Below are 27,550 nucleotides of genomic sequence, written 5' to 3'. Positions count from 1 at the left end.
TGTGTTGTGAGAGGTGCTTAGCGTGTCACCATCACATGCTAAGGAACACCAAAGAGGCCAGCCAGTTGGAGCACAGTGAGTAAGGGACTAAGTAATAGGTGAGGTCAGGCCAGATCATGTATTGCCTTCTATGCTATGGTTAGAACTTAATATTTTATTCTGAATAAATGGAAAGCCATTGGAAAGTTTTGGGCAGGAAAGTGACATGATCTGGTTTATATTTGGAGAGCAAACAGTAGGAGAACAAAAGTGGAAGGGTTCTCTAAGGGACGATGATGCTAGTAGGGAAAGAGCAAAACATTTTAAAAAACAGAATCATAAAGAGTTTTTAAACTAACATTCATTTTTTCAGAAAATACTTTTTATACTCTTTTTATATGCTAGAGACTGAGGAAGGACAGAAATTATAATTTCTGCCTTCAGGGAATTCATGTTATAATGTGGATGATAGACCTAAATGATTACAGTGCAGGATGATAAGTACTGTAATGGAGGTTTGTACAAAGCATTAGGGGAACACAGAAAAGGGCAGTGTGAATAGTATTAGAAAAGGACTCACAGAGAACTATTTAAATAAAGATTCCAAGAATTGTGAGGATTTAGGCAAATAAGAGATGTATTCAGGTGTCTTGTCTTTTATTAATAGCATACAGATACAATCTTCATCCTTATGTATCTCCAGTTTCCAGGTTTTTTTCTTGCCTACGGCTTAATTCTTTCTCCTCTTCTCCCTGTCCCCCAGGCCATGATGGTGGTATGATTGTGTTTAAGCTGGAACGGGAACGACCAGCCTATGCTGTTCACGGCAATATGCTACACTATGTCAAGGACCGATTCTTACGTCAGCTGGATTTCAACAGCTCCAAAGATGTAGCTGTGATGCAGTTGCGGAGGTAAATCGGGCTTGTTTCTTTACTCCCAACCCTCTCATCTGTCACCCTGATACAACTCCCACAAACAAGACTCTTCTTTTTTTATTTACTTGTATTTATTTATTTATTTATTTATTTATTTAGTTTGGAGACGGAGTCTCATTCTATCACCTAGGCTGGAGTGCAGTGACACGACCTCAGCTCACTGCAACCTCCACCTCCTGGGTTCAAGCGATTCTCCTGCCTCAGCCTCCCGAGTAGCTGGGATTACAGGCATGTGCCACCACGCCTGACTAATTTTCTATTTTTAGTAGAGATAGGTTTTCACCATGTTGGTCAGGCTGGTCTTGAACTCTTGACCTTGTGATCTGCCCACCTCGGCCTCCCAAAGTACTGGGATTACAGGAGTGAGCCACCGCACCCGACCAAGACTCTTCTTTTAGATGACATTTTGGATCTTGTATTCAGTCACAGATGGAATCCCCATTAGATGAGCCTGCTCAGTGTAAACCCAATGAGTGAGGGAGGCAAGGAAGTGGTCATGAGTAGAATGATAGTTCCCTTCTTGAGAATGCTAGTGACCATGTGGATGGAAAATCATTCTGCCACAATTTGCTGGGTCTCTTGCAAGCCAGAGGAAGTTTCTTGATAGAGAATGGCCCAAACTGGTAACAGAACTTTTTGCCTTTATTTGGCATTTCTTGTCTTTAACTGTCCATTGCCTTCCGTCAAAAAGCACACAGCTCTGAACCAGAATGTATGTCCCTGGAAACTCTTAATTCTGAAGATATGATAACCTCTGGGATGCCTGGCAAAAGGAACTGTCCTTTTGAAAAGCCAGCTGCATCAGCATGCTGAAACATTAATGGTGGCAAACTTTGGCATGAGGTTTTGATAACCACCCTCTAGCATCACTACAATAAAAAAATGGGTTTATGTGAACACTCCAAGGGACAGGAGAAACCAGCCAGAGACAAATCACATTATGTTACTGTGTGGTGTCCACTGCAATTATGTGTAGGAATTTCAGTCCCACTCACTACAGTGAGTGCTAACCCTACCTACCTTCTATTGAATAATTTGACTTCTACTGTGGCTTACTTTTTAAAACTATTTGTTCAAAGCTGAGCTAGGGAAGTTGCCAAGCCTTAAAGGAAGAGAATACAATATTTATTCATTTTACTCCTGATTATAAAAGTGATGAGTCTATAGTGTAAAGATTGGATAAGTAGGAGGTGTGAGGGTGATTCCTTTCTTCCTTCTATTCTTATGTGTCTTCCCTGTTTTTTCCTTTTTCTATATATATTTCTAGTGGTTCCAAGTTTCCAGTATTCAATATGTCATACAATCCAGCAGAAAATGCAGTCTTGCTTTGTACGGTAAGTAACCTGTGGAGCCCTCCTAAGTTCTCCCCATTTTCCATAGGTCTCTTTGTTATGCCCTTAGGGAATCTCTAATGGCTTCTTAAAAACTATTTAATAGTCACTTTGTGAGAGCTGATGCAGTGATCACTCAGAGACTCAAATCAGGTAGGTTTCAGTTGTCGTAAACATATTGAGCATTTGTGAACTGCCTATCTTTCATAAAGTTGAACTTAATGGAGCATCAGGAGAACTATGATTTTGAGAGGGAGTTCATGTCAGTGGGGTTGGCTTCAGAGTCATCAAAGAGTCCTCTCTGTTTCTTGCAACAGAATTTGAAAAAAAAAAAAAATGACATTCTAATTTTAGTGCCCTGGTGGCCAAGTTAAAAGGAATGAAGTTATATGTCTTTCCTTATATAACTATATTGTCTAATCTTTTCTTCTTTAATATCTAGCAGTCCCATATTCTGACAGTTTTCTTTCATGTTTTTTCTTTTCTTCTTTTTCCAGTAAACATTTGCATTCCTATAGTGTCTTTTCTTTGATGTCTTTTTTTTCTTTCCAGTGGTTGAGTACTCAGTTGATGAGTCCTCAGGGTGGGGTACCAGAATATCAGGGTCCTAGTCTGCTAATTTGTGGAATAGAGAGCAGTTCTTACTTTCATTCAGATAATATCTGCATCTTTGGAAGATAAAGAAAATAAAGTGGCATCAGTGCTGAGTTGTTTGGCAAAGAGCCCTATAATTCATAGATGTAGAAACAGTCAAATGCCCTCTGGGTGAAGGGTAAGAAAAGTATGGTTTCAGATTGATGTCTGTGCAATGGAACTGTTTTCTCTGTCAGAGTAAACTGGAAAACTGTTATCTTGGGTGCTTCTCACTAACATTTTAATTTCCCCTTTTCTTCTACAGAGAGCTAGCAATTTAGAGAATAGTACCTATGACCTGTACACCATCCCTAAAGATGCTGACTCCCAGAATCCTGATGGTAGGTGTTCTTTTTGTCTACCCCACTCTGCTTCCAGCTCTCCTCACCCGCATCATAACTCCTCTTCAAGTTTTTCACATTCCATCCGCAAGCCATGGCCACATCACTCATATCTGTTGGCAGGTGCTGCTGACAGTTGCATCAGCGGCGACCATGGTGTGAAATATTCATGTTCCTCCTCCATTTTATTACCCCAGCTAGATATATATATTTTATAATTTGGTTATTAGAGACTCTCCATTTTCTCTTTCAGCACAGCATGTTATCCTAGTTTATTGTCAGTTGATACGACTTTCACCCTGGTAGTTTCATTTATTTAAAAATGTGGTTCCAATCTTACAATGCCTCATCCTGGGACTAGGGATTTATACTCTCCCATCCGCATCTAGATCCGGTTTGCTTCCTTTTGCGTGTCAAAAAGATGAGGCTGCTAACGGCCCCACACCCCACCTGGGATCCCAGGATCCAGCTGAGACTCCTGCCTACCTCTTCCATCACCACCATCCCTTGTTGATGTCCTTGTGATTAGAACTTGCTGACAAAACATTCTCAGAATGGATTTGACTATTGCCTATGGTCCTTTCAGTGCACTTCCTCCAGCGGGTTTATAGCTAGTACCAGATCAGAGATTTATTCTGCATATCCCCACTCTTACTGGCATACTTTCATGATATTTTAGACCCCATCAACAGTTTCCTGAGAAATAATTTACTAGCTCTGTTTCTTTTCTGGGTGTCACTGGGTTATTATTGTTGCTAATCTATCTCCTCTCTTTTAAATGTGTTCATAGTGAGAGGAAGAAAATATATTTGTATTTAGTATCCGTAAGTCAAATTCTCCCTTATAAATTAGTTAAGTCATTTCTGACTAAATCTTATGGTTTGGTACCTCCCAACTCAGCCCTTTGCTTTTTTTTTTTTTCTATCTGTGCTTACAATTAGTAGAATTTAAAATATTTTGTTTTGTTTTATTACCACTTTTATTTTCTGTACTTCATTTTTTGAAGGAGCAGCCCAATGGTGGGCAACAGTGATAGGCTTGAATAATGCAGATTCCTGGCCCCTGGAAAATGGGAGTGTTAGTTTTGATAATAATTAGTTTCATAAATTGCCTGCCACTCCAGATGCCAGGGGCAAGACTGGCCAACATGTTCTCTCCAGTTTTCTGCTGGTCTAATAGGTAAAAGAGTATTTTGATGCACCCTTCTGTTTATCCTTCTACAAGTTTCCCAGAGAATGGAGTGTCCATTTCAAAACTAATCAGCCACTAAACTGAGAAACATTTTTTAATTCTCGTCAAGTTGATAAGAATGGTCAGTTGACATTTACAGAGCAACAGCTTGGTTCTAAATACCACCCAGCACCAAGCTCTCCTGTCAAGATTTAGTTGGGAGTGCTCTGTCCCACCCTGCCCTACTAGGAAGTCTGCATTTGCATGTTAAAAGCAGCGGAGCAGCTGCATCCTGGGGAGGGGGTCCTATGACACAGGCTTGCTTTGCTGCAGCTTGGCCAGGGAGGCCCTGCTCGTTAGCTTGATGGAGTGTGCTGTCTCCCAAGATGGGCGGCCCTTCTGCCAGTACATGATGTTGGCTGAAATGCAACTACTTGGCCTAGAGAAAAGAGTCTTGGCAGGGGTGGTGGTTGGTGTTTGGAGGGGACTGGTGGGGAAAAGTCACTCAAATGATAGCCCCAGGTTATGGCTGAATTAGGAAGCAGCTCAACTGGCAAAGCCAAGATGGCATCCAGCAAGACTGGCAGCTCCATGGCACCCGACTATATCACCTGCCAGTGACTCACCACATGCTCCCACCCTTTGGTTTTGTTCTTCTCAGCGCCTGAAGGGAAACGATCCTCAGGCCTGACAGCCGTTTGGGTCGCTCGAAATCGGTTTGCTGTCCTAGATCGGATGCATTCGGTGAGTTAAGACTAAAAGCGGAAACTAATTTGGGGAGTGTGGTGGCAGCGGCCTGTGTATTGCAAAATAAAGACCATTGTTTTTTCTATTCTTCACCCCGAGCAGCTGTGATTCTCATGTATTGGCTATACCTCTGTCTCTAGCCCTACACTAAACCCTCTTGGGGGAAAGGCATTAAAACTGATTTGATTGGGTTGATTGCTGTGGCTCTGGGTTTAAGAACCAAGCTAAAGTCACTGTCGACTACAGGAGCCCAAAATGCATCAAATCTGAAGTGAATGGGCTGGATGAGGAAATTTCCCTTCTTGTTCTGCTGTCTCCATTGTTACTTGAAATGTAATAGGTCCAGCACAAGATAAAGCACTCTGAAGAAAATATTTAACAAAATTTAAGCCCCAGAAACACTGTTTTCTCTCTGTTGTTCGTTGAGGAATTCAGACTTTAGTTGGGACTTCTCAGGATATTTTAGTTGGAGGAGAAAAAATATGTATTAAGGCCCTTAGAGAAGATCTTGGTTGGCGTGGTCTGTCTGCAGTGGTCATTGACATGGACAGGACAAAAAATACTTGTTAATTGACGCTGAGGAACAATTGCTGAGAGACATCATCAGTTGCCATCATCATCTATACACACTTCTTCTCTTAACCCCATCTTTAATACTTATTGCAGCTTCTGATCAAGAATCTGAAGAATGAGATCACCAAAAAGGTACAGGTGCCCAACTGTGATGAGATCTTCTATGCTGGCACAGGCAATCTCCTGCTTCGAGATGCGGACTCTATCACACTCTTTGACGTACAGCAGAAGCGGTAATATATCAGGTGCCCCTAAGCAGACAGCCATGTAGTTGGGGAGAGTGGACATCTTTAGTGGGAACCTTTTTCCCCAAGTGAGTTTGTCTTGTTGCTTGGCCACTTCTTGTGCTCCAAGACTCTTTGTAGTAACTTTTCCTTTCTGTGATCACTCTCCATCCTGCACGTCCACACTAGCATTACAGCGAGAGTCTTGGTTATTTATCTGTTTTTACAGTACTTACCTGAACAAAGCGTGTTCTCAGGGCTTAGAACGAGAGAGACACAGAGATTAATAACATAGTTCCTATATTTAAAGGAGATTACAGTCCAGTGGTGAAAATAGACATACACAGATTCCCTAATAATACAAGGAAATGAGGGAGAGGGGGTTGAGGAGGGGGAAAGTGAACAGTGTGAGCCAAAATGTTTAAGTCACTGAGCTACTATGTAGAAATTACATTATTTTGTATAATTAGTATTGCATTAAGAAATTGGAGTTTACATTAATTAGAGGGTGCAATTGATGTAGATCATAGCCTGAGACAAGGGAAATAGATCCATTCATGTTTGCACATCTCTGTCTGTCTCAGGACTCTGGCATCTGTGAAGATTTCTAAAGTGAAATATGTTATCTGGTCAGCAGACATGTCACATGTGGCACTACTAGCCAAACACGGTGAGTCTTCATTATATCCACCCTGATTTAGAGACCAGTCCCTCCCACCCCCATTCCTGCCAGTCTACGGCACTTACCCTATCCAACAGAACACTCATGCCCTTTGCCTCTTACAGCCATTGTGATCTGTAACCGCAAACTGGATGCTTTATGTAACATTCATGAGAACATTCGTGTCAAGAGTGGGGCCTGGGATGAGAGTGGGGTATTTATCTATACCACAAGCAACCACATCAAATATGCTGTCACCACTGGGTAAGTTAATTATCTGGGATACAGAATGAGAGAAGGCAGCTTCCTGAAATCACTGTCCTGTCTTGAGATGTAACTGAAGTCCTCCATGAACTTCCTTCGTGGAAAAGTCTTTAACTGGTATATATGTGCAAAGGGCATTAGAACATTCTTTTTTCAACTTTTTAAAAATTGAGAACTCTAAAACAAATGTAGACAATTACATAAAAAAATATATAGAATAACAAGTTATGTAGTGAACATCAACCTAACTACCCCCCAAGTCAAAAAACAGAACAGTGCTGGCACCCCAGAAGCCCTTTGCCATGTGGTCACAACCTACCCTGTTTCCACCAAAAATAACATTCTAGTTTTTACAGTAAGTAATTTCTTCCTTGCTTTTCTTTGTAATTTTACTGTCCTGTGTTTCTTGATATGATTTAGTTTTGCCTGGTTTTGCCTTCATATAAATGAAACCATACTGAATATATTAATTTCATATTTTGCTCAATATTTTGTAAGATTCATCCATCTTGTAGCTCCAATGTATTTATTTTCATTTTTGTATAATTATATGATTATACCACAGTTCGTCAGTTCTACTCTTTTAAGGAATATCTGAGTGAATTCTAGTTTTTGGCTTGTGTGAACAATGCTTAACATTCTTTTACCTGTTTTCTGGTGTACATGTACATACATTTCTCTAGAGTGTATCCTCGGAATAGAATTGCTAGGCCATAGAGTATGCATATCTTCACATTTATTAGGCAATGTGAAACTGCTTTTCTGTTTTTTTCTGAAATGGAATCTCGCCCAAGCTGGAGTGCAGTAGCGTGATCTCGGCTCACTGCAACCTCCGCCTCCTAGGTTCAAGTGATTCTCCTACCTCAGCCTCCCAAGTAGCTGGGATTACAGGCACGCACCACCACACCCAGCTAATTTTTGTATTTTTAGTAGCGACGGGGGTTTCCCCACGTTGACCAGGCTGGTCTTGAACTCTTGACCTTGTGATCTGCCTGCCTTGGCCTCCCAAAGTGCTGGGATTACAGGTGTGAGCCACTGCACCCAGCTGTGAGCCACTGTGCCCAGCTGTGAAACTGCTTTTCAAAGTGGTTGTACCAATTTGCATGCCCCCCCCCAGCTTGGTATAAAAATTTCCTTTTGGGCCGGGTGCGGTGGCTCACTCCTGTGTCCCAGCACTTTGGGAGGCCGAGGTGGGCGGATCACCAGAGGTCAGGAGTTCAAGACCAGCCCGACCAACATGGAGAAACCCTGTCTCTACTAAAAATACAAAAAAATTAGCTGGGCGTGGTGGTGGGTGCCTGTAATCCCAGCTACTCCAGATGCTGAGGCAGGAGAATCACTTGAACCCAGGAGTCAAAGGTTGCAGTGAGCCATGATCGTGCCCTTGCACTCCAGCCTGGGCAACAAGAGCAAAACTCGGTCTCAAAAAAAAAAGAAAGAAAAATTTTCTTTTCTTGCCTTCTTGACCAACACTTGATTTGGTGAGACTTATTTTTGTCCATCTGATGGATGTGTAATGGTATCTCCTTGTAATTTTGTTTTGCTGTTCTCTGAGATTGAGCACCTTTTCATCTGGCCATCCAGTAGGATTTCCTCATATGAATTCTGTTCAAATCTTTAATCTGTCTTACATTATCTTTCTTTTTTTGGATGTCTGTCCTTTGTCAGGGCTACATGTTGCATTATCAGTATCTCCTCTTTTGTAGCATGTCTTCTGATTTTCCTTATGGTATCCTTTAATGAACAGACAGTCTTAAAATGTAGTTAAGTTTATGAATCTTTATTTTTTATGGCTATTAGGTTTCATCCTATTTTAAAGATCTTTATTGACTCCCAAATCATAAAGCTATTCTTCTGTATTCTTTTGTAAAAACATTGTAACTGTGCTTTTTATATCTAGGTCTATAATCTACCTGACATTGATTGTTATGTATGCTGTGAGGTATAGAAAGCTTAATCCCACTTTTTCCATAAGGACACTCAATTCCTCAGCAGCATTATTGAAAAGACCATTCTTTCTCCATTGTTCTGCAGTCTCATCTTTGTCATACATAAATCATGTTTTCAAAAATGCAAGTATCTGTGGTCTATCTCTGCTCTAATTCCACACTGTCTTAAATAATGTAGCTTTATGATAAATCTTCACATCTGGTACAACACTTACTCTGATGCTATTTTGTTTATTTTTTTTAAGTTTTTAGGGTATTTTCAAGTAAATTATGCCTTTTCACTTAAGTTTTGTTGTCGTTGTCGTTGTTGTTTTGAGATGGAGTCTCACTCTGTTGCCCAGGCTGGAGTACAGTGGCATAATCTTGGCTCACTGCAACCTCTGCCTCCCAGGTTCAAGTGATTCTCCTGCCTCCCCAGATTCTCCTGCCTTATATGCATGCGCATGCCACCACACCCAGCTAATATTTGTATTTTGAGTAGACATGGGGTTTCACCATATTGGCCAGGCTGGTCTCAAACTCCTGACCTCAAGCCATCCTCCCACATTGGCTTACCAAAGTGCTGGGATTACAGGCATCAGCCACCAGGCTTGGCCCTTCACATAAGTTTTTAAAGTTAACTTGTGAAATTCTTGGCCGGGCACCGTGGCTCAAGCCTGTACTCCCAGCACTTTGGGAGGCCGAGGTGGGCGGATCATGAGGTGAGGAGATCGAGACCATCCTGGCTAACACGGTGAAACCCCATCTCTACTAAAAATACAGAAAATTAGCTGGGCGTGGTAGCAGGCACCTGTAGTCCTAGCTACTCGGGAGGCTGAGGCAGGAGAATGGCGTGAACCTGGGAGGCTGAGGTTGCAGTGAGCTGAGATCGCACCACTGCACTCCAGCCTGGGTGACAGAACAAGACTCCGTTTCAAAAAAAAAAAAGCAACTTGTGAAATTCCACACAAAAACATTTGTCATTTCGTTTGGAATTGCATGGAATCTCTGTATCATTTGGGGGATAACCATCATCTTTACAGTCCTTACAGTGTTCAATTTCCTAATCTGTAAACTTGGTATAGCAGCTCTTCATTCATTTAGGTCTTCTGAAACATCCTTCAATAAAGTTTTATAGTTTTCTCTATAGAGATCTTGCATCTCTTTGGTTAGATTTATTAGACACTTGACGGTTTTAAAATTCTGTTTGTAAATGGATATCTGTTTTAAATTTTAATTTTCTAATTTTGTTGATATTTAGAAATACAGTTAATGCAATTTAAATAAAACAAAATCAATTTAAAATTGATTTTATTTTAAGGAATCTTGCTAGACTCTTATCAATTCTAGGGTTTATATTTCCTTTACAAATAATCATAGTATCTGTGGGTAATGACAATTTAGTTTCTCTTTCAAGTACTTATATATTACTATATTTTTCTTGTCTTACTGCACTGACTAGGATCTCCAGCAATGTTGAGTTAACATAATGACAGCAAACATTCTTGTCTTATTCCTAACTTAAAGGGTGAACTTTCAGTGTGTTAGAATTATGTGAGCTTACAGTAGATTTTTTGAAATGTATATCCCTTTTTGCTATTTCTTTTTGCTAAGAGTTTTTTTTTTTTTACCTTGAATGAATGTTGAATTTATTTATTTATATATATTTATTAATTTAATGTAAGTTAACTATTTATTTTTGGCAGAGAGTCTCACTCCATTTCCCATTGTGTAGTGGCATAATCTTGGCTCACTGCAACCTCTGCCTCCTGGGCTCAAGTTATCCTCCCAGCTCAGCCTCCCAAATAGCTGGGACTACAGGCATATGCCACCATGCCCAGCTCATTTTTCTATTTTTTGTAGTGATGGGGTTTCACCGTGTTGCTCAGTCTGGTCTTGAACTCCTAGGCTCAAGCAGTTGGCCTGCCATGGCCTCCCAGAGTGCTGAGATTACAGGCATGAGCCACCATGCCTGGTCCAAATGTTAAATTTTATTAGATAACTTTTCTGCATATACAGGTTGAGTATCTCTTACCTGACATGCTTGAAACCAGAAGTATTTTATATTTCCGATTTTTTTCTGATTTTGGAGTATTTGCGTTACTGATTGAACATTATTCCACATCCAAAAATCTGAAGTCCAAACTGCTCCAATGAACATTTCCTTTGAGTGTCATTTCAGTGCTCAGTTTTGGATTTTGGAGCATTTCAGATTTCCTGTTTGGGATGCTCAGTCTGCATTGAGGTAGTCATACAATTTTTCTCCTTTCATTGATTAATGTAGTGAATTAAATTGATTTTTTTTTTATTTTTTATTTATTTATTTTTTTTTGAGACAGAGTCTCACTCCAGGCTAGAGTGCAGTGGCATGATCTCAGCTCACTGCAACCTCCACATCCCGGGTTCAAGCAATTCTTGTGTGTCAGTCTCCCAGGTAGCTGGGATTATAGGCGTGAGCAATTACGCTTGGGTAATTTTGAATTTTTAATAGAGACGAGGTTTCGCCATGTTGGTCAGGTTGGTCTTGAACTCCTGACCTCAGGTGATCCGCCCGCCTCAGCCTCCCAAAGTGCCAGGATTACAGGCATGAGCCACTGTGCCCAGCTGATTTTTTTATGTTAAATCAACATTATATTCCTGATATAAACCTAACTTGGTCTTGATATTTTTACCCTTTTCAAATATTGCTAGCTTTAGGTGGCTAATATTTTGCTGATGTTTTCACATATTTATAAGTGAGATCACCTGTAATTTTCCCTTTTCTTTCTGTCCTTGTTAGGTTTAGTATCAAGGTTGTGTGAATTTCATAAAGTAAGCAAATAATGTATCTTTTTCTGTTCCCTCAATGAGTTTGCATAAGATTGGAATTAATTCGTCCTGAATATTGGTTAGAATTTGCCCTTGAAGTCATATGGACATAGGACTTTCTCTATGGGAGAACTTTAAAAATTTGATTCAGTTTATTTAGCTATTACAGGACTATAGGTGTTTTCTATTTATTTTTGAGTCAGCTTTGGCAAATGTTATTTTTTAGGAGTTTGATCCTTCGATCTATCTCTCTATCTATCTATCTATCTATCTATTTATTTATTTATTTTGAGTTGGAGTCTTACTTTGTTACCCAGGCTGGAGTGCAGTGGTGCAACCTCGACTCACTTCAACCTCCGTCTCCTGAGTTCAAGTGATTCTTCTGACTCAGCCTCCTGAGTAACTGGGATTAACATGCACCACCACGCCTGGCTAATTTTTGTATGTTTAGTAGAGACGGGGTTTCACCATGTTGGCCAGGCTGGTCTTGAACTCCTGGCCTCATGTGATATACCCGCCTCAGCCTCCCAAAGTGCTGGGATTACAGATGTGAGCCACTGTGCCTGGCCAGTGTGATTCTCTTAAAAAGTTACATCTTTATTCTGGAAGATCTGTAGTGATATCCCCTTTTTCATTCATACTATTTTCTTTTCTCTGAATTGCCCTCATGAGAGGCTTATCAATTTTATTCAAGTTTTGCCTTTATTGAACTTCTCTATTGTATTTTTGTTTTCTATTTAATTTCTACTATCGGCTTTATTATTTTCTTCTAAGTACTTTCTTTGGTTTAAAAAGAACAGTAACATTTTTGAGATGAGTGCTTGTTAATTTTTAGTTTCTCCTGATATATGCATGTAGAACCCAATAATTTTTAGTATTTCTTTTAATACAGTCTATACATTGTTTGTCAAGTGTTGCATTAGCTATATTGACAAACTTCAATTTGCAATCTATTTATTATTATTTAGTTCAAAATACTTTCTATTAGACTCGGCACTGTGGCTCACACCTGTAATCCCAGCACTTTGGGAGGCTGAGGCAGGTGGATCACCAGGTCAGGAGATCGAGACCATCCTGGCTAAACGGTGAAACCCCGTCTCTACTAAAAATACAAAAAATTAGCCCGGCGTGGTGGCGGGCACCTGGAGTCCCAGCTACTTGGGAGGCTGAGGCAGGAGAATGGCGTGACAGGAGGCAGAGCTTGCAGTGAGCCGAGATCGTGCCGCTGCACTCCAGCCTGGGCGACAGAGCAAGACTCCATCTCAAAAATATATATATACTTTCTGTTTTTTATTATTTCTTTGTCAGAACTCTTCACATATACCTCTCTTCTACTTTCAATTATAGCTTATAAAGGAGTTAGCTGTCCATAATCAACTACTGATAATATATAAGAACTTAAGATTTAACTGTTAGGTCTGATTCCTATAGCCATGTCTGTTACTCATTTTCTAGGATAATAGTATGTAAAGAAAAATCATGCCATGTACCCCATCATAGAAAGAATACGATAAATTTGGCATTTAGTTCTGCTCTTTTTTGAATCACTTCCCATCTATATCATTGTTCAAATGGAACTTGACAAAAGACCGTTTCCTAGGTTTGTTCCATTTCTTCACAGGATGGATTTTCCCTCTCACTTACTGAAAGTTGTGCCATCTACCCTCTGTTCTTAGGGACCATGGGATCATTCGAACTCTGGATTTACCCATCTATGTCACACGGGTGAAGGGCAACAATGTATACTGCCTAGACAGGGAGTGTCGTCCCCGGGTACTCACCATTGATCCCACTGAGTTCAAATTCAAGCTGGCCCTGATCAACAGAAAATATGATGAGGTAGGAAGTGAGGGTGCAAACTAGAGTATTAAGAGAGGCAGCACCCTTTTTTTTTCTTTCCTGTGAGTGATGTCTACTTCTTGCCCAACCCTACCCCAAATGTCTAGGTACTGCACATGGTGAGGAATGCCAAACTAGTAGGCCAGTCTATTATTGCTTATCTCCAGAAGAAGGGCTATCCTGAAGTGGCACTTCATTTTGTCAAGGATGAGAAAACTCGCTTTAGTCTGGCACTGGAGTGTGGAAACATTGAGGTGAGAGGAATATGGTCATCAGCCATAGAGGTGAGAGGGTTAGAGTGGCATTGGGAGGGCATTATTCTGGGCTTGCTTCTTTAGCCAGAATAATGAAATTTGGGATTTTTTTAGTTGTTACATTGAACCATCTTCCTGTTGCTCTTTGCCCATCTCTACTTTTACCTGCCTCTGCTTCTCCCACAGGATTTCTATTTTTGTCAACCTCAATTATAGTAACTTCTAGGATAAAAGCAAGATGGTATGGAATTTGAAAATCTTATTTCCCTGACACTTAATCTTGCTGACTAGCTACTTGCTACTTAGATGAAAGAGTACCTATTAAGCACTGAGGCCTAGAATGTATAGGCATTGCTTTCTAAGGTGAAAAGGGCTTAGGAAAACGTTTTCCAGTTCTGAACTTCTTCCTAGTATTATTTCTTCTGTCTTTGCTAAAGCCCCTGTGGATCTTCATACCTGGCAGTTAGGAAGTAAGGTAGCTAAGCAAGAACCGGCTCTGTGGAATCAGCAACTGCTGGGTGGTTTTGTTGTAAAAGTAAATTTCTGAGGAGGAGGATAAATGCGATGTGATTATTTCTATCCCTGTATCTAAAGGGGTTCTATGTGTTCACTGGGGTTTTTTTTTTTTCTTTTCTTTTTTTTGAGACAGGAGTCTCGCTCTTATTGCCCAGGCTGGAGTGCAATGGCGCGATCTTGGCTCACTGCAACCTCCATCTCCTGGGTCCAAGCGATTCTCCTGCCTCAGCCTCCTGAGTAGCTGGGACTACAGGCGCGCACCATGATGCCCAGCCAAATTTTTTGTATTTTTAGTAGAGACAAGGTTTCACTGTGTTGGCCAGGATGGTCTGGAGCTCTTGACCTCGTGATCCGCCTGCCGTGGCCTCCCAAAGTGCTGGGATTACAGACACGAGCCACCGCGCCTGGCCAATTTTCAATGGAATTAGACTAAAAGCTAGGAGTAATTGAAAGTATAAGAAATTCTTTGGGAAATGTATACAGAGGCAGATGCTTTGCAGAGTCCCTGGTTTTGAGTCACATTGTCCTTCAACCTGTTAACACGACCCTGGGGATTCTTTAGATTGCTCTGGAAGCAGCCAAAGCACTGGATGACAAGAACTGCTGGGAAAAGCTGGGAGAAGTGGCCCTGCTGCAGGGGAACCACCAGATTGTGGAAATGTGCTATCAGCGTACCAAAAACTTTGACAAACTTTCCTTCCTGTATCTTATCACTGGCAACTTAGAAAAACTTCGCAAGATGATGAAGATTGGTGAGGCCCTCGAACTAAGGATGGGAAGAGGGGTTCTTGGGGGAAGGAGGAAGGTGAATAAAGGAGAAAGGGAACTTAAGAGAAAAGACCTAACTTGGTGTCTCTTACTTAACTTGGTGCAGCTGAGATCAGAAAGGACATGAGTGGCCACTATCAGAATGCCCTATACCTGGGTGATGTGTCAGAGCGTGTGCGGATCCTAAAGAACTGTGGGCAGAGTAAGTATCTGGGACTTGCCAGCTTTTTCAGGGTCTGAGGAAGTATTTTTCTGTTCTTGTTGAGTTAATTTGTGTACAGTGGTGAGCGATTTCTCTTTATTGTGCATTTTTTTAGGAGAGACAACATGCTCCTCCTGTGCTTAGAAGATTTTCTTCAAAGCCAAAGCAAGGTGCAGCCAGAATATTCAGTCCAGCCAAACACCCTTAGGAAAATAGTTATTCATGGGGAAGATAGGAGATTTTAAAAGGCCTAGAGCAGACACCCTAGTAAATGCACATGGTTGGATGCCATTAGAATTTTATTCTTTATTTTCAGTTTGGAGGTTTCACTCATTTATTCATGTATATAGTCAAGGGATATTTTTGAGAACCCACTATATACCAAGCATTGTATTAGCATTTGAGATATATTAGGGAACAAACAAGTTGAAAGATGAGGTTTGGACCAAGGTGCTCTTAGTGGAGGGGTGAGATTCAGGATATATTTTAAAGGTAGAAACAACATGATTTGTTGCAGTAACTAGATTTGAGATGTAACAGAGACGAGTCAGGGATATCCAAGGTTCTCAGAACTGATGGATAGGTCTCAAAGATAAGCAGCTATATTAGTTCTCTGTTGCTGTGTAACAAATTACCCCCCCCCAATTTAGTAGTTTAAAACAACAAACATTTATTATTTCACAATTTGTAGCATGGCTTAGCAGGGTTTCTCGTGAGGCTACGGTCAAAGTGTTGGCCAGGACTGCAGATATCTGAAGATTCACCGGGGAGAGAATCTACTTCTGCACTCAATGGCCATTGACAGCCCCCATGTCCTTGCTCCCTGTTGTCTAAGAAACGTCAGTTTCTTTTCATGTTGCCCTCTCCAAAGAAGTTTGTAACGTGGTAGCTAGTTTCCCTTACAGCAAGTGAGCAAAAGAGGGCACCCCAAGATAGACGCCACAATCTTTGTAACCAGATCTAGGAAGTAGCATCCCATCACATCTGCCATGTTCTATCTATTAGAAGCTAGTTAATAAATCCAGCCCACACTTAAGAGGTGGGTATTATGCAACAACTTGAATACCGGAGTCAGTGATTACTGGGGGGACCATCTCAGAGGCTGCTTACCCCAGCAATATGCATTTGGAAATGTACCTATACCACAAAGTCTGTTTTCTCTACAGAGTCCCTAGCCTATCTCACAGCTGCTACCCATGGCTTAGATGAAGAAGCTGAGAGCCTAAAGGAGACATTTGACCCAGAGAAGGAGACAGTGAGTCTTTATTTACATGATTGTCTCTTATTACAGGATTAACTCTAAGATCTTAGAACAGTTTAAAATTATGAATATCACTCTCCCACCTGGTTATCAGGAGAGGTAGAGAAACAAATGACATCAAAGGAGGCTCCATAACTTTCCTTACGTGACTTCCAAGTGCTGTTTGTTTTTAGCCTCTTTTCTTCTACTATTCAGATCCCAGACATTGACCCTAATGCCAAGCTGCTCCAGCCACCTGCACCTATCATGCCATTGGATACCAATTGGCCTTTATTGACTGTATCCAAAGGATTTTTTGAAGGCACCATTGCCAGCAAAGGTAAGTACCTACTTCTCCCATACCACTTTTGTTGTTTGTTTTGTGAAGAACTGTCCTAGAGAATACCATTAGCATTTAGTTTAATCTGTCCTTTTTTTCTGCATGAAGCCTAATGGAGTATTGAAATGCCAGTCATTTATGGTGTGGTCATAAAAACTTAAAATAGCATTTTCAGGTCATTAAAGAAAATTTGGAAAATAGGGAGAAAAACAAGGGATCCCTCTGCTACCATCAATAACTTCAGTTAATATTTTGGTATATTTTCTTAAGTTTTACTATATATGTAGTTATGTTCTTTGTTCAGTATTTTATCATTCATGACACAATTTTAAAGGTACTAATTCAACTACCTGTAATTCCGGTATGTGGGTATAGGCAGATGTGTGCTACCACCCTCCACCACTTCCACCCTTAACCTCCTCCTGTTTTCTTGGTCTCCTAGTTTATTTCACGTGAGTAAGAGCCTAAACAGACTCTTAAGCATTTTGTGCCGAACCCCGGTCTTTCCTCCACCTCCTCTGTCTACCCTATGCCTGATGCCTTGTACATATTGTAGTGGTGGTAGCTTAGCAAAGCTCTCAGGAAGAAATTCAAGAGTGGTAGCCAAAGGCTGGTAAGTACAAATTATTTAAGAGCCAGTTTTTGGTAGCAGGAAGGTCAGTTCCTTCCATCTGTCTTCTATTCCCTCCCTCTGTGAAACCTACTGCAAGTCAGCATAACATATATACCACAAAAATAAATAATACACAAAAATAATAAGTAGGCAGAAGCTTGGCACCTGTTTTTGAAAGGATTTAACCTGCCTGCAGAAAAGGCCATATCTCAGACTTGCTGGACTATAACCAGTTCTGTTCTATTCCTTCCCTCTGTAGGGAAGGGAGGAGCACTGGCTGCTGACATTGACATTGACACTGTTGGTACAGAGGGCTGGGGAGAGGATGCAGAACTACAATTGGATGAAGGTAAAAGTGCTGTTTTAAGACTGTTCTGGGGCCGGGCACGGTGGCTCAAGCCTGTAATCCCAGCACTTTGGGAGGCCGAGACGGGCGGATCACGAGGTCAGGAGATCGAGACCATCCTGGCTAACACGGTGAAACCCCGTCTCTACTAAAAATACAAAAAAAAACTAGCTGGGCGAGGTGGCGGGCGCCTGTAGTCTCAGCTACTCAGGATGCTGAGGCAGGAGAATGGCATAAACCCGGGAGGCGGAGCTTTCAGTGAGCTGAGATCCGGCCACTGCACTCCAGTCTGGGCGACAGAGCAAGACTCCGCCCAAAAAAAAAAAAAAAAATACAAAAAACTAGCCAGGCGAGGTGGTGGGAGCCTGTAGTCCCAGCTACTCGGGAGGCTGAGGCAGGAGAATGGCGTAAACCCGGGAGGCGGAGCTTGCAGTGAGCTGAGATCTGGCCACTGCACTCCAGCCTGGGCGACAGAGCGAGACTCTGTCTCAAAAAAAAAAAAAAAAAAGGACTGTTCTGGGGCGATGGACACCTTGGATTGGGACTGGGTTGTGGGTAGATCTGCAGACTTCCAGGCCATGAAACCAACTAGGATTGATTTTACTTTCTTTGGCTAAGATTATGCCACTGCCCAAATCTGTTTTGAGCTTGAATTTTCCTTACAGATGGGTTTGTGGAGGCTACAGAAGGTTTGGGGGATGATGCTCTTGGCAAGGGACAGGAAGAAGGAGGTGGCTGGGATGTAGAAGAAGATCTGGAGCTCCCTCCTGAGCTGGTATGTGGAATTTGTACCCTTAGAAGGTTCTCTCCATATCTCCCTGTGGAAGCTAGAGGCCTTACTGTCCCCCACCACTATCCTAAGGTCTCCAGAAGGGAAGGGGACTAGACCCTCCTTCTAATCTGATGCTTATCTCCCATTTGAAAGGAGGAAGATGGCTGGGCACGGTGGCTCATGCCTGTAATCCCAGCACTTTGGGAGGCTAAGGCAGGACAATTGTTTGAGCCCAGGAGTTCAAGACCAGCCTGGGCAACATATCAAGACCCTGTCTCTATTTTTAAAAGTAAAAGAAGCAGGAAGCATGAGAGAGTCAAAGTTAGTGGCCTTATCACTTCCATCTGTCCTGATATGCTCAAAGAGGAGAGGATGTAGGACTTATCTCTAATCTGATGCTTAACTCCCATTGAAAGAAAGAAGTATGAGGTAATCAGCGTTCTTCCAGCAACAGCTTATGAGAAGGCAGCAACTGGAGTTTTTGATAAGTCATTTTGTCACTGGTGAGGTGGCTCCTCTTTTGTCAGTCTTCTCCCACAACTATCACCCCTCGTCCTCATTGGAGGCAGGGAACAATGTAAATGGTTGTGTTCTAGATTCAACAGAACAAAGTGCTTGAATGGCTTAAAAAATTACTCAATTTGGCTGGGCATTGTGGCTCATGCCTGTAATCCTAGCACTTTGAGAGGCTGAGCCAGGCAGATCGCTTGAACTCAGGAGTTGGAGAACAGCCTGGGCAACATGGCAAAACCCCATCTCTACAAAAAAAATACAAAAATTAGCCAGGTGTGGTGACTTGTGCCTGTGGTTCCAGCTACTCGGGAGGCTGAGGTTGGAGGATTGCTTGCACATGGGAGGCAGAGGTTGCAGTGTGCTGAGATCATGCCTCTGTACTCCAGTCTAGGTGACAGAGTGTGACCCTGTCTCAAAAAAAAAAAAAATTATTCAATACCCAGTTTTTGATTTTCTCCTAGGATATATCCCCTGGGGCAGCTGGTGGGGCTGAAGATGGTTTCTTTGTGCCCCCAACCAAGGGAACAAGTCCAACTCAGGTAAGCGGAAGAAACCAGCAAGGATGAGTGGCTAATACTCGATTAGTGTATAACAGGTGTTGGAGAGTAGAGAAGAACAAAGTTTCACTTGGTTTGGGTTTTCTTGTTTCTTGTTAGATCTGGTGTAATAACTCTCAGCTTCCAGTTGATCACATCCTGGCAGGCTCTTTTGAAACAGCCATGCGGGTAAGTAACCTTGGCTTTTCCTCTTGAGTGTGCCTAGCCCAGGGTCCCAGGGAGATGGTTGACTCATTTTAATTAAGTGAAATTATCCTACCCACAAGGGCAAAGGTGTATATTTTTCATGAAAACTCTTTGTTAAGTACACTTGACTTCTTGTTATCTGCCTTCCACTTGGCCTAGTAATCTTCTAGGGCAGATCCTTCAGTCATCTTCCACCCATTTATAGCTTGCTTTCTGGCTCACATCAGTGAGATAAGTACCCCTTCCCAAGCAGGGGTCTGTTTTGAACACTAAGCCAGTATTGTTATAATAACAACAATAATGATAACACTACAATAACCGCTAACGTTTATTTAATGTTCACTGTGTGCCAGGCACTATCCTAAACACTTTAATAGGTATTATTAAATGAGGTAGGTCTTACAATTAAATGTATTTTACTGATGAAGAAACGTGAACAGAGAAGTTAATTACCTTGCCCAAGGAAAAGTAGCTTTTTATGCAGCAGGGCCAAAATCCTTGTTTCTTTCCTTCTGTTCCAGCTCCTTCATGACCAAGTAGGGGTAATCCAGTTTGGCCCCTACAAGCAACTGTTCCTACAGACATATGCCCGAGGCCGCACAACCTATCAGGCTCTGCCCTGCCTACCCTCCATGTATGGATATCCTAATCGCAACTGGTAAGGCCCTTCGCTCTTTGCTTTCATCTGTTCCAAGTTATGGTCGATATTTCAGATGGTAGCCTCAGTGACACAGTCAGAATTCTTTCAGAGCTAGGGTTTTCCAGTAGAAAAAAAGATCTTTGGCTTATTACTCTATGGGGTTTGGTTTACATCTGCTGTCATCCTCTTCCCCAGCTACTTTGACAGGAGACAGGAGGGTAGCTATGAGGATGTTTGCCAGAAAAGGAAATTGGATCCTAGTTGGCTACTGACTATCTTGTCTTCTTCCTACTTTTCCCTTTCCAGGAAGGATGCAGGGCTGAAGAATGGTGTACCAGCTGTGGGCCTGAAACTTAATGACCTCATCCAACGGTTGCAGCTGTGTTACCAGCTCACCACAGTTGGCAAATTTGAGGAAGCTGTGGAAAAATTCCGTTCCATCCTTCTCAGTGTGCCACTTCTTGTTGTGGACAATAAACAAGAGATTGCAGAGGTAAGAGGGTCTAGCCACTGTCCCAGTTCTGGGCACTCCCACATTCTTGTCTCTGTATCTTGACCTTCTGCCCCCTCTACAGGCCCAGCAGCTCATCACCATTTGCCGTGAGTACATTGTGGGTTTGTCCATGGAGATAGAAAGGAAGAAGCTGCCCAAAGAGACTCTAGAACAGCAGAAGCGCATATGTGAGGTAAGATCTATAGGACCCTGAGTACAACAGAGATGTCCTTCCCTTCACCCTTCACTAGGTTTGAATTCTTTTAATTTCAAACCCAGATCTGAGTGGGGACGAAGAGAAATTTAGGCCCTTCATTTCTATGAGGGGAGGATACATTTCTTCACCCTACTTCCTCATCTCACCAGTCCTCCATACCTGGGAGGCAGAAGACCTCTCTGCTTTATAACCCATCCTGTTGTGTTGTATTGTGTTGTGTTTTCTATGCATGTGTAGCAGTTTAGAAATGACCTCTACCAAGTGTAGCATCAACCTGGCATGTGTTCCTCTTTCTGTCCACCAGATGGCAGCCTATTTCACCCACTCAAACCTGCAGCCTGTGCACATGATCCTGGTGCTGCGTACAGCCCTCAATCTCTTCTTCAAGCTCAAGAACTTCAAGACAGCTGCCACCTTTGCTCGGCGCCTACTAGAACTCGGGCCCAAGCCTGAGGTGGCACAGCAGGTAGATGGAGCTCCTTCAGTGACAATAGGGAAGCCAGATCAACTATTACATGGAGGGAACAGACCAAGGTCCTTGCCACTGAAACAAAGCAGTAAATAACAACATTCAACAAAAAGAGCCAACAGAATGCTACCCTCTGTTTACTTCCTGACTTGGTGCTTCCTTTGTTCCTGGAAAACTAATAGTTTACTGAGACATGACAATTGTCTTAAGTGTGCTGTGCAACTCCACTGCACCTGAAAGTAACCCCAGTCCTGTCCTTAAGCTCCAGATATCCCATCACAACCACCACAGAGCTTCACATACACATGTCATTACTTGTGTCCTCCAGATGCATTCTTTTTGGGTGATGGAAGTCTGTTTTAACCCTTTCTAGGACCTGACCCTGATAATCTCCAGAGTTGGTGTAGGAATGTGGGTCTAGATTATGGAACCACTTTTGTATTGAGAAGGGGAAAGTTTGATACAATAGGAATGGTGATTGTTAACCCTTCACATACATCCAGTACAGAGGCTGGGACCTCTTTTCACCTTTGCAGTTGTATCTCACATCAACGTTACTACCAAACCATGGTGATGGGATCCTTTTGAGGTGTTGTCTGCAGCTTTCTATCCTCTTAAATAAAATGCTTCTTCCTTTCCCTAGACCCGAAAAATCCTGTCTGCCTGTGAGAAGAATCCTGCAGATGCCTATCAGCTCAATTATGACATGCACAACCCCTTTGACATCTGTGCTGCATCATATCGGCCCATCTACCGTGGAAAGCCAGTGGAAAAGTGTCCACTCAGTGGGGCCTGCTATTCCCCTGAGTTCAAAGGTCAAATCTGTAGGGTCACCACAGTAAGTACTGTCCTCAATAAATGTATCTGGGATATTGAGAGAAGGGGAAAAAGAAAGAAACATGGTGGTCCTTTTTTCTTCTTGTGCTTGTCCGCTGCTCCCTGAGGCAGTGACACTGGAGAACGCTAGAGCATCTCCCCACTGCTGTTTGCCAGTCAGTGACGAACACCCAAATACCTGTCTGCTACGCCCATTGAGGGTATAGGGAATAAGTTTTCTAGAGTTCTCAACCTTACAAATCTCTGACTTATTCCTCTGTTTGCTCTTCCACAGGTGACAGAGATTGGCAAAGATGTGATTGGTTTAAGGATCAGTCCTCTGCAGTTTCGCTAAGGCCCCCTTTGTGTGCATGGGTCAGTCACCATATGTTCCCCCCAGAGAATGTGTCTATATCCTCCTTCTAACAGCACCTTCCTCCTGCAACTACTCTTTGGATTTGGCTTTCTCTACCCTAAAACCTAGTATCTTTTCCTCTTCTATGGAAAAATCTGCAGTCTAAACTTGACTTTTTTGAGGTCTTCTCAACTTGACTATAGTTGTTCTAATAATTGGCCCTGCCTTTCCAGCTTAATTCTAAGGAACAAGTAAAACTCTGGGCTGGGTGGAGTGGCTCATGCCTGTAATCCCAGCACTTTGGGAGGCTGAGGTGGGCAGATCATCTGAGGCCAGGAGTTTGAGACCTGCCTGACCAACAGGGTGGAACCCTGTTTCTAATAAAAATACAAAAATTAGCCTGGCATGGTAGCATGCGCCTATAGTCCCAGCTACTTGGGAGGCTGAGGCATGAGAATCACTTGAACCTAGGAGGTGGAGGTTGCAGTCAGCTGAGAACATACCACTTCACTCCAGCCTGGGTGACAGAGCAAGACTCTGTCTCAGAAAAAAAAAGGAAAACTCTGTGATGGACATTTATTTAGTAAATCCCTTCAGTATTTATCCCTTCTCTTCCCACAGCAGCTTTCTTTCCTGTCAACTAGAAAGGAGCAGGATGTAATAAATACATGTTGGTGTGACTAGGCCACACTAACTCTTAATCATCTCCCATTTTCTTTAGACATTTAAATTCCCTGGCAGGTACCCTCTGTGTACTCAGAAATTTTAAAAAAGTTACTTGGTTTTCCAAAATGCACACTGCTGGTTATTGATTTGTTCTTTACAACTATTGTTCTCATATTTCTCACACTAAATAAATCTCTACGAGAGCTTCTTGACTTGGCCATTTATTTCTTGGACACTGTCATGTTCTTGTTCACCCATGCAGGTACCCCACCAAAGCACATATCTTCCTTCCAGTAATTATTTTTAATTACAAAATAAACATCCACTATTGGGGGGGAAAAAAAAGCTAGCCGAGCATGGCAGTGGGTGCCTGTAATTCCAGCCACTCCGGAGGCTGAGGCAGAGGATTGCTTGAACCCAGGAGGTGGAGCTTGCAGTGAGCCGAGATCGTGCCACCACACTCCATCCAGCCTGGGCGACAGAGTGAGAGTCTGTCTCAAAAAAACAGAAAGAAAAAAAGAAGCACATATTTTTCGTAGGATATATATGAGGACCTAAACTGCTGTGAAAATGATAGAAAGCAAGTAGCTCCCCTATTCTGTTTTTGATTGCAGCCTTTTATCTGTTGCTGATGATAGCAATATTTTATTGAGCAACTGCCATGTGCCTGTCACTGTTCTAGATATTTTACATGTAATATACAGATATAAGAATAGTACATTATATATATTACAATGATAAAATTATTACATTGACAATGCAATATTTTGCTTGTCATACGCTAAGAATAATTGGGTAGACGTTACTGTGCCTTTGATTAAAATATGTACTTTTTTGCATTTTAAATTCATGTTTTCAATAAATAATAAATGCATATAGTTAAAAAATCAGTAAATATGGCCGGGCGTGGTGGCTCAAGCCTGTAATCCCAGCACTTTGGGAGGCCGAGACCATCCTGGCTAACACGGTGAAACCCCGTCTCTACTAAAAAATACAAAAAAAACCTAGCCAGGTGAGGTGGCAGGCACCTGTAGTCCCAGCTACTCCGGAGGCTGAACCAGGAGAATGGCAGTAAACCCGGGAGGTGGAGCTTGCAGTGAGCTGAGATCCGGCCACTGCACTCCAGCCCGGGCCACAGAGCCAGACTGTCTCAAAGAAGAAGAAAAAAAAAAAATCAGTAAATATAAAAAGCTATTCTGTGACAAATCTTTCCATCCTTTCATCAGGCACCCAGTTCCTATCACCTTCCCCAAAGCAGGTAACCACTGTTACCAGCTTGCTTATATCCTTCCAGAAATTTTATATATATGTACTAGCAGATATGACTATGCCATTCTCTATCCCCCTATATACAAATGAAACCATACTATTTAACAATTTTGTACCTTTGTTTTTTCATTTAACATTTTTGGTATTTTCTCGTATCAATATATTAGGGAGTTTCACTTTGTTTTTTACTTCTCTTCATACTATAAGTTGTATTTTTCTTTTTTTGGAGACGGAGGCTTGCTTTGTTGTTGCCCAGGCTGGAGTGCAGTGGCGCAATCTTGGCTCACTGCAAGTTCCGCCTCCCAGGTTCACGCCATTCTCCTGCCTCAGCCTCCCGAGTAGCTGGGACTACAGGCGCCCACCACCACGCCCGGCTAATTTTCTGCATTTTTAGTAGAGACGGGGTTTCACCGTGTTAGCCAGGATGGTCTCAATCTCCTGACCTCGTGATCCGCCCGCCTGGGCCTCCCAAAGTGCTGGGATTACAGACGTGAGCCACTGCGCCCAGCACGTTGTATTTTTTTACCTTTATCTTAAGAGTTGCTTTTTTAAACAGCATCCCTAAACTAAGGCTGCCTTCTCAAAAATGTACATACTACTACTGAGATTGCGTCATTGCACTCCAGCCTGGGAGACAAGAATGAGACTTCGTCTCAAAAAAAAAAAAAAAAAAAAAGGCCAGGCTTGGTGGCTCACACCTGTAATCCCAGCATTTTGGGAGGCCAAGGCAGGTGGATCACGAGGTCAGGAGATCACGACCATTCTGGCTAACACGGTGAAACCCCATTTCTACTAAAAATACAAAAAATTAGCCAGGCGTGGTATCAGCCCCTGTAGTCCCAGCTACTCGAGAGGTTGAGGCAGGAGAATGGCGTGAACCTGGGAGGCGGTGGTTGCAGTGAGCCGAGATCGCGCCACTGCACTCCAGCCTGGGTGACACAGCGAGACTCCATCTCAAAGAAAAAAAAAAGTACATACTACTTTGATGACATTTTCCCAAGTTACAAACATTATCCCTATAAACATAGGCAAGTTGGTGATAAATTTTGGCAATTTTTTTTATTTATAATTTGCAAAGTAAATTACAAAATTAATTTTGCACACAAAAACATTACTAACTGAGGGATATGGAAAAACTTTACAATTCCCGCCTCTTGAATCTTACATAATTGGGGAAACAAGATTGATGTATATGAAATAATTGTGAATCCCAGGCAAGAATTAGAATTTGTTTGATAAACTGGAGAGCCATTAAATCCTTAAGGACAGAGTGATAAGAAAGTACTATAAAAAACTATTATTCAACAGTATTCGCTATACATTAGAAAGGCAGAAGGAGCAGTCAGTGGTAGGTCAGTAAATACTGAGATGAGATGTTAGGAGTATTAGTAGTAAAAACAAAAGCAGAAACAAGTTTAAGCAATAATGCAAAGAAAGAGTCATGCTTGTTTTTTACTCCATTTTAATTATCTATTATCTTTTAATTAACATGCTTGTATTACATTAGTTTAAAGCCAATTGACCAGGTGTAGCGGCTCACATCTGTAATTCCAGTACTTTGGGAGGCCAAGGTGGACATATCACTTGAGGTCAGGAGTTAAAGACCAGCCTGGCCAACATGGTGAAACCCTATCTCTACTAAAAATACAAAAATTAGCCGGGCATGGTGGCGCAAGCCTATAGACCCAGCTACTCAGGTGGTTAAGACAGGAGAATCACTTGAACCCGGGAGGTGGAGGCTGTAGTGAGCCAAAATTAAACCACTGCACTCCAGCCTGGGTGACAGTGAAACTCTGTCTCAAAAAATAAAGCCAATAGAGATGCCTGTTGATAGACAAGTTTTCTTTTTTTTAACGTGCTTGTTATACCTATAGCCATATTGGAGATCCACATGTAAGCAATTTGAATGAGAAACCCTGGAATAAATTATGTTGCAGGTATTGGGGAAACAAGTTTATCAGGAAAGGATTTGATTACAGAAGTTTAGAATTGTAAAGGACTTAGAAAGTGATCTAGTGGCAGAATTAGGGCTGGGATTTAGGCTTTATAACTCCCAAAACACACTACTTGTGGTCAGAAGGAAACAGGTTTTGCACAGATACGATTTTACAAATCTGTGCCCTGTCTGTGAAAGACATAGTAAGTGCTTGATCTAATGCTTGATGCAGTACTCAGATGTGCGTTCAGGAAGCTAAGAATGAAAGTGATGAGGTGACTTAACACAGGATTTTTTTTCATTTAAAATTCTTACCTTGTATCATACTTACTGTGTGTATATTTCATCATACCTCCCGCTCACCTCCACTTAGCTACCTTACAGCAGGGATTGGTCCTGATTTATCTCTCTGTCCTTGCTGTGCCCAGAACAAGACCTTAATAACAGGTGCTCTCCAAGTGCTAAAACAGATTTGTATGTGAAACAGTTGCTACATTCTTACAGATCTGAATAGAACAATTCCAAAGGAGGAAAGGGACGTCTAGAGTTACTTATATCTGAGCATGCCCCTTGTTCACTCAGTTGGAGGTTGGGTTCTGTGTGGAGAAAAGGAGATTGGTCAGGGAAAGCAAGTCTATTACTAACTACTACATTCGAATTGCCCTGCTCAGTCCAAGGTCCCAGACGCTCTCTTTCTAACATTGAGTTCTAAGTTCCTGGCCCTGTGTCCTTTAATCAAACAGTTCTTTATTTATTTATTTTTATTTATTTATTTTTTTGAGACGGAGTCTTGCTCTGTTGCCCGGGCTGGAGTGCAGTGGCCGGATCTCAGCTCACTGCAAGCTCCGCCTCCCAGGTTCCCGCCATTCTCCTGGCTCAGCCTCCCGAGTAGCTGGGACTACAGGCGCCCGCCACCTCGCCCGGCTAGTTTTTTGTATTTTTTAGT

At 42.1% G+C, this 27,550-nt stretch overlaps 1 protein-coding gene across 2 annotated transcripts in view; it reads left to right on the top strand.

The window, feature by feature from the left end:
• COPA (COPI coat complex subunit alpha) overlaps positions 1-23,623 on the top strand; it is a 56,422-nt gene extending 32,799 nt beyond the window's left edge. The window contains exons 11-33 of one of the 2 annotated variants that reach the window (XM_023214241.1): positions 743-893; positions 2,185-2,251; positions 3,147-3,222; positions 5,054-5,136; positions 5,806-5,945; positions 6,521-6,606; positions 6,723-6,861; positions 13,274-13,436; positions 13,544-13,690; positions 14,769-14,958; positions 15,081-15,176; positions 16,343-16,431; positions 16,633-16,756; positions 17,629-17,718; positions 18,381-18,490; positions 19,462-19,539; positions 19,657-19,725; positions 20,265-20,401; positions 20,690-20,876; positions 20,959-21,069; positions 21,398-21,559; positions 22,206-22,400; positions 22,674-23,623. In XM_023214241.1, the coding sequence (XP_023070009.1) occupies positions 743-893; positions 2,185-2,251; positions 3,147-3,222; positions 5,054-5,136; positions 5,806-5,945; positions 6,521-6,606; positions 6,723-6,861; positions 13,274-13,436; positions 13,544-13,690; positions 14,769-14,958; positions 15,081-15,176; positions 16,343-16,431; positions 16,633-16,756; positions 17,629-17,718; positions 18,381-18,490; positions 19,462-19,539; positions 19,657-19,725; positions 20,265-20,401; positions 20,690-20,876; positions 20,959-21,069; positions 21,398-21,559; positions 22,206-22,400; positions 22,674-22,733 (2,750 nt within the window). In that variant the 3' untranslated portion in view covers positions 22,734-23,623. Of the gene's footprint in view, positions 1-742; positions 894-2,184; positions 2,252-3,146; positions 3,223-5,053; positions 5,137-5,805; positions 5,946-6,520; positions 6,607-6,695; positions 6,862-13,273; positions 13,437-13,543; positions 13,691-14,768; positions 14,959-15,080; positions 15,177-16,342; positions 16,432-16,632; positions 16,757-17,628; positions 17,719-18,380; positions 18,491-19,461; positions 19,540-19,656; positions 19,726-20,264; positions 20,402-20,689; positions 20,877-20,958; positions 21,070-21,397; positions 21,560-22,205; positions 22,401-22,673 lie in introns of both variants that reach the window. The other variant, XM_023214240.1, reaches the window with a different exon arrangement.
• Positions 23,624-27,550: the final 3,927 nt, after the last annotated feature.

The sequence above is a fragment of the Piliocolobus tephrosceles genome, chromosome 1 (assembly GCF_002776525.5).
Source record: "Piliocolobus tephrosceles isolate RC106 chromosome 1, ASM277652v3, whole genome shotgun sequence".
Taxonomy (NCBI): Eukaryota; Metazoa; Chordata; class Mammalia; order Primates; family Cercopithecidae; genus Piliocolobus; species Piliocolobus tephrosceles.
Note: the sequence above shows the minus strand (reverse complement) of the source record. Positions and strands in the feature narration are given on the sequence as shown.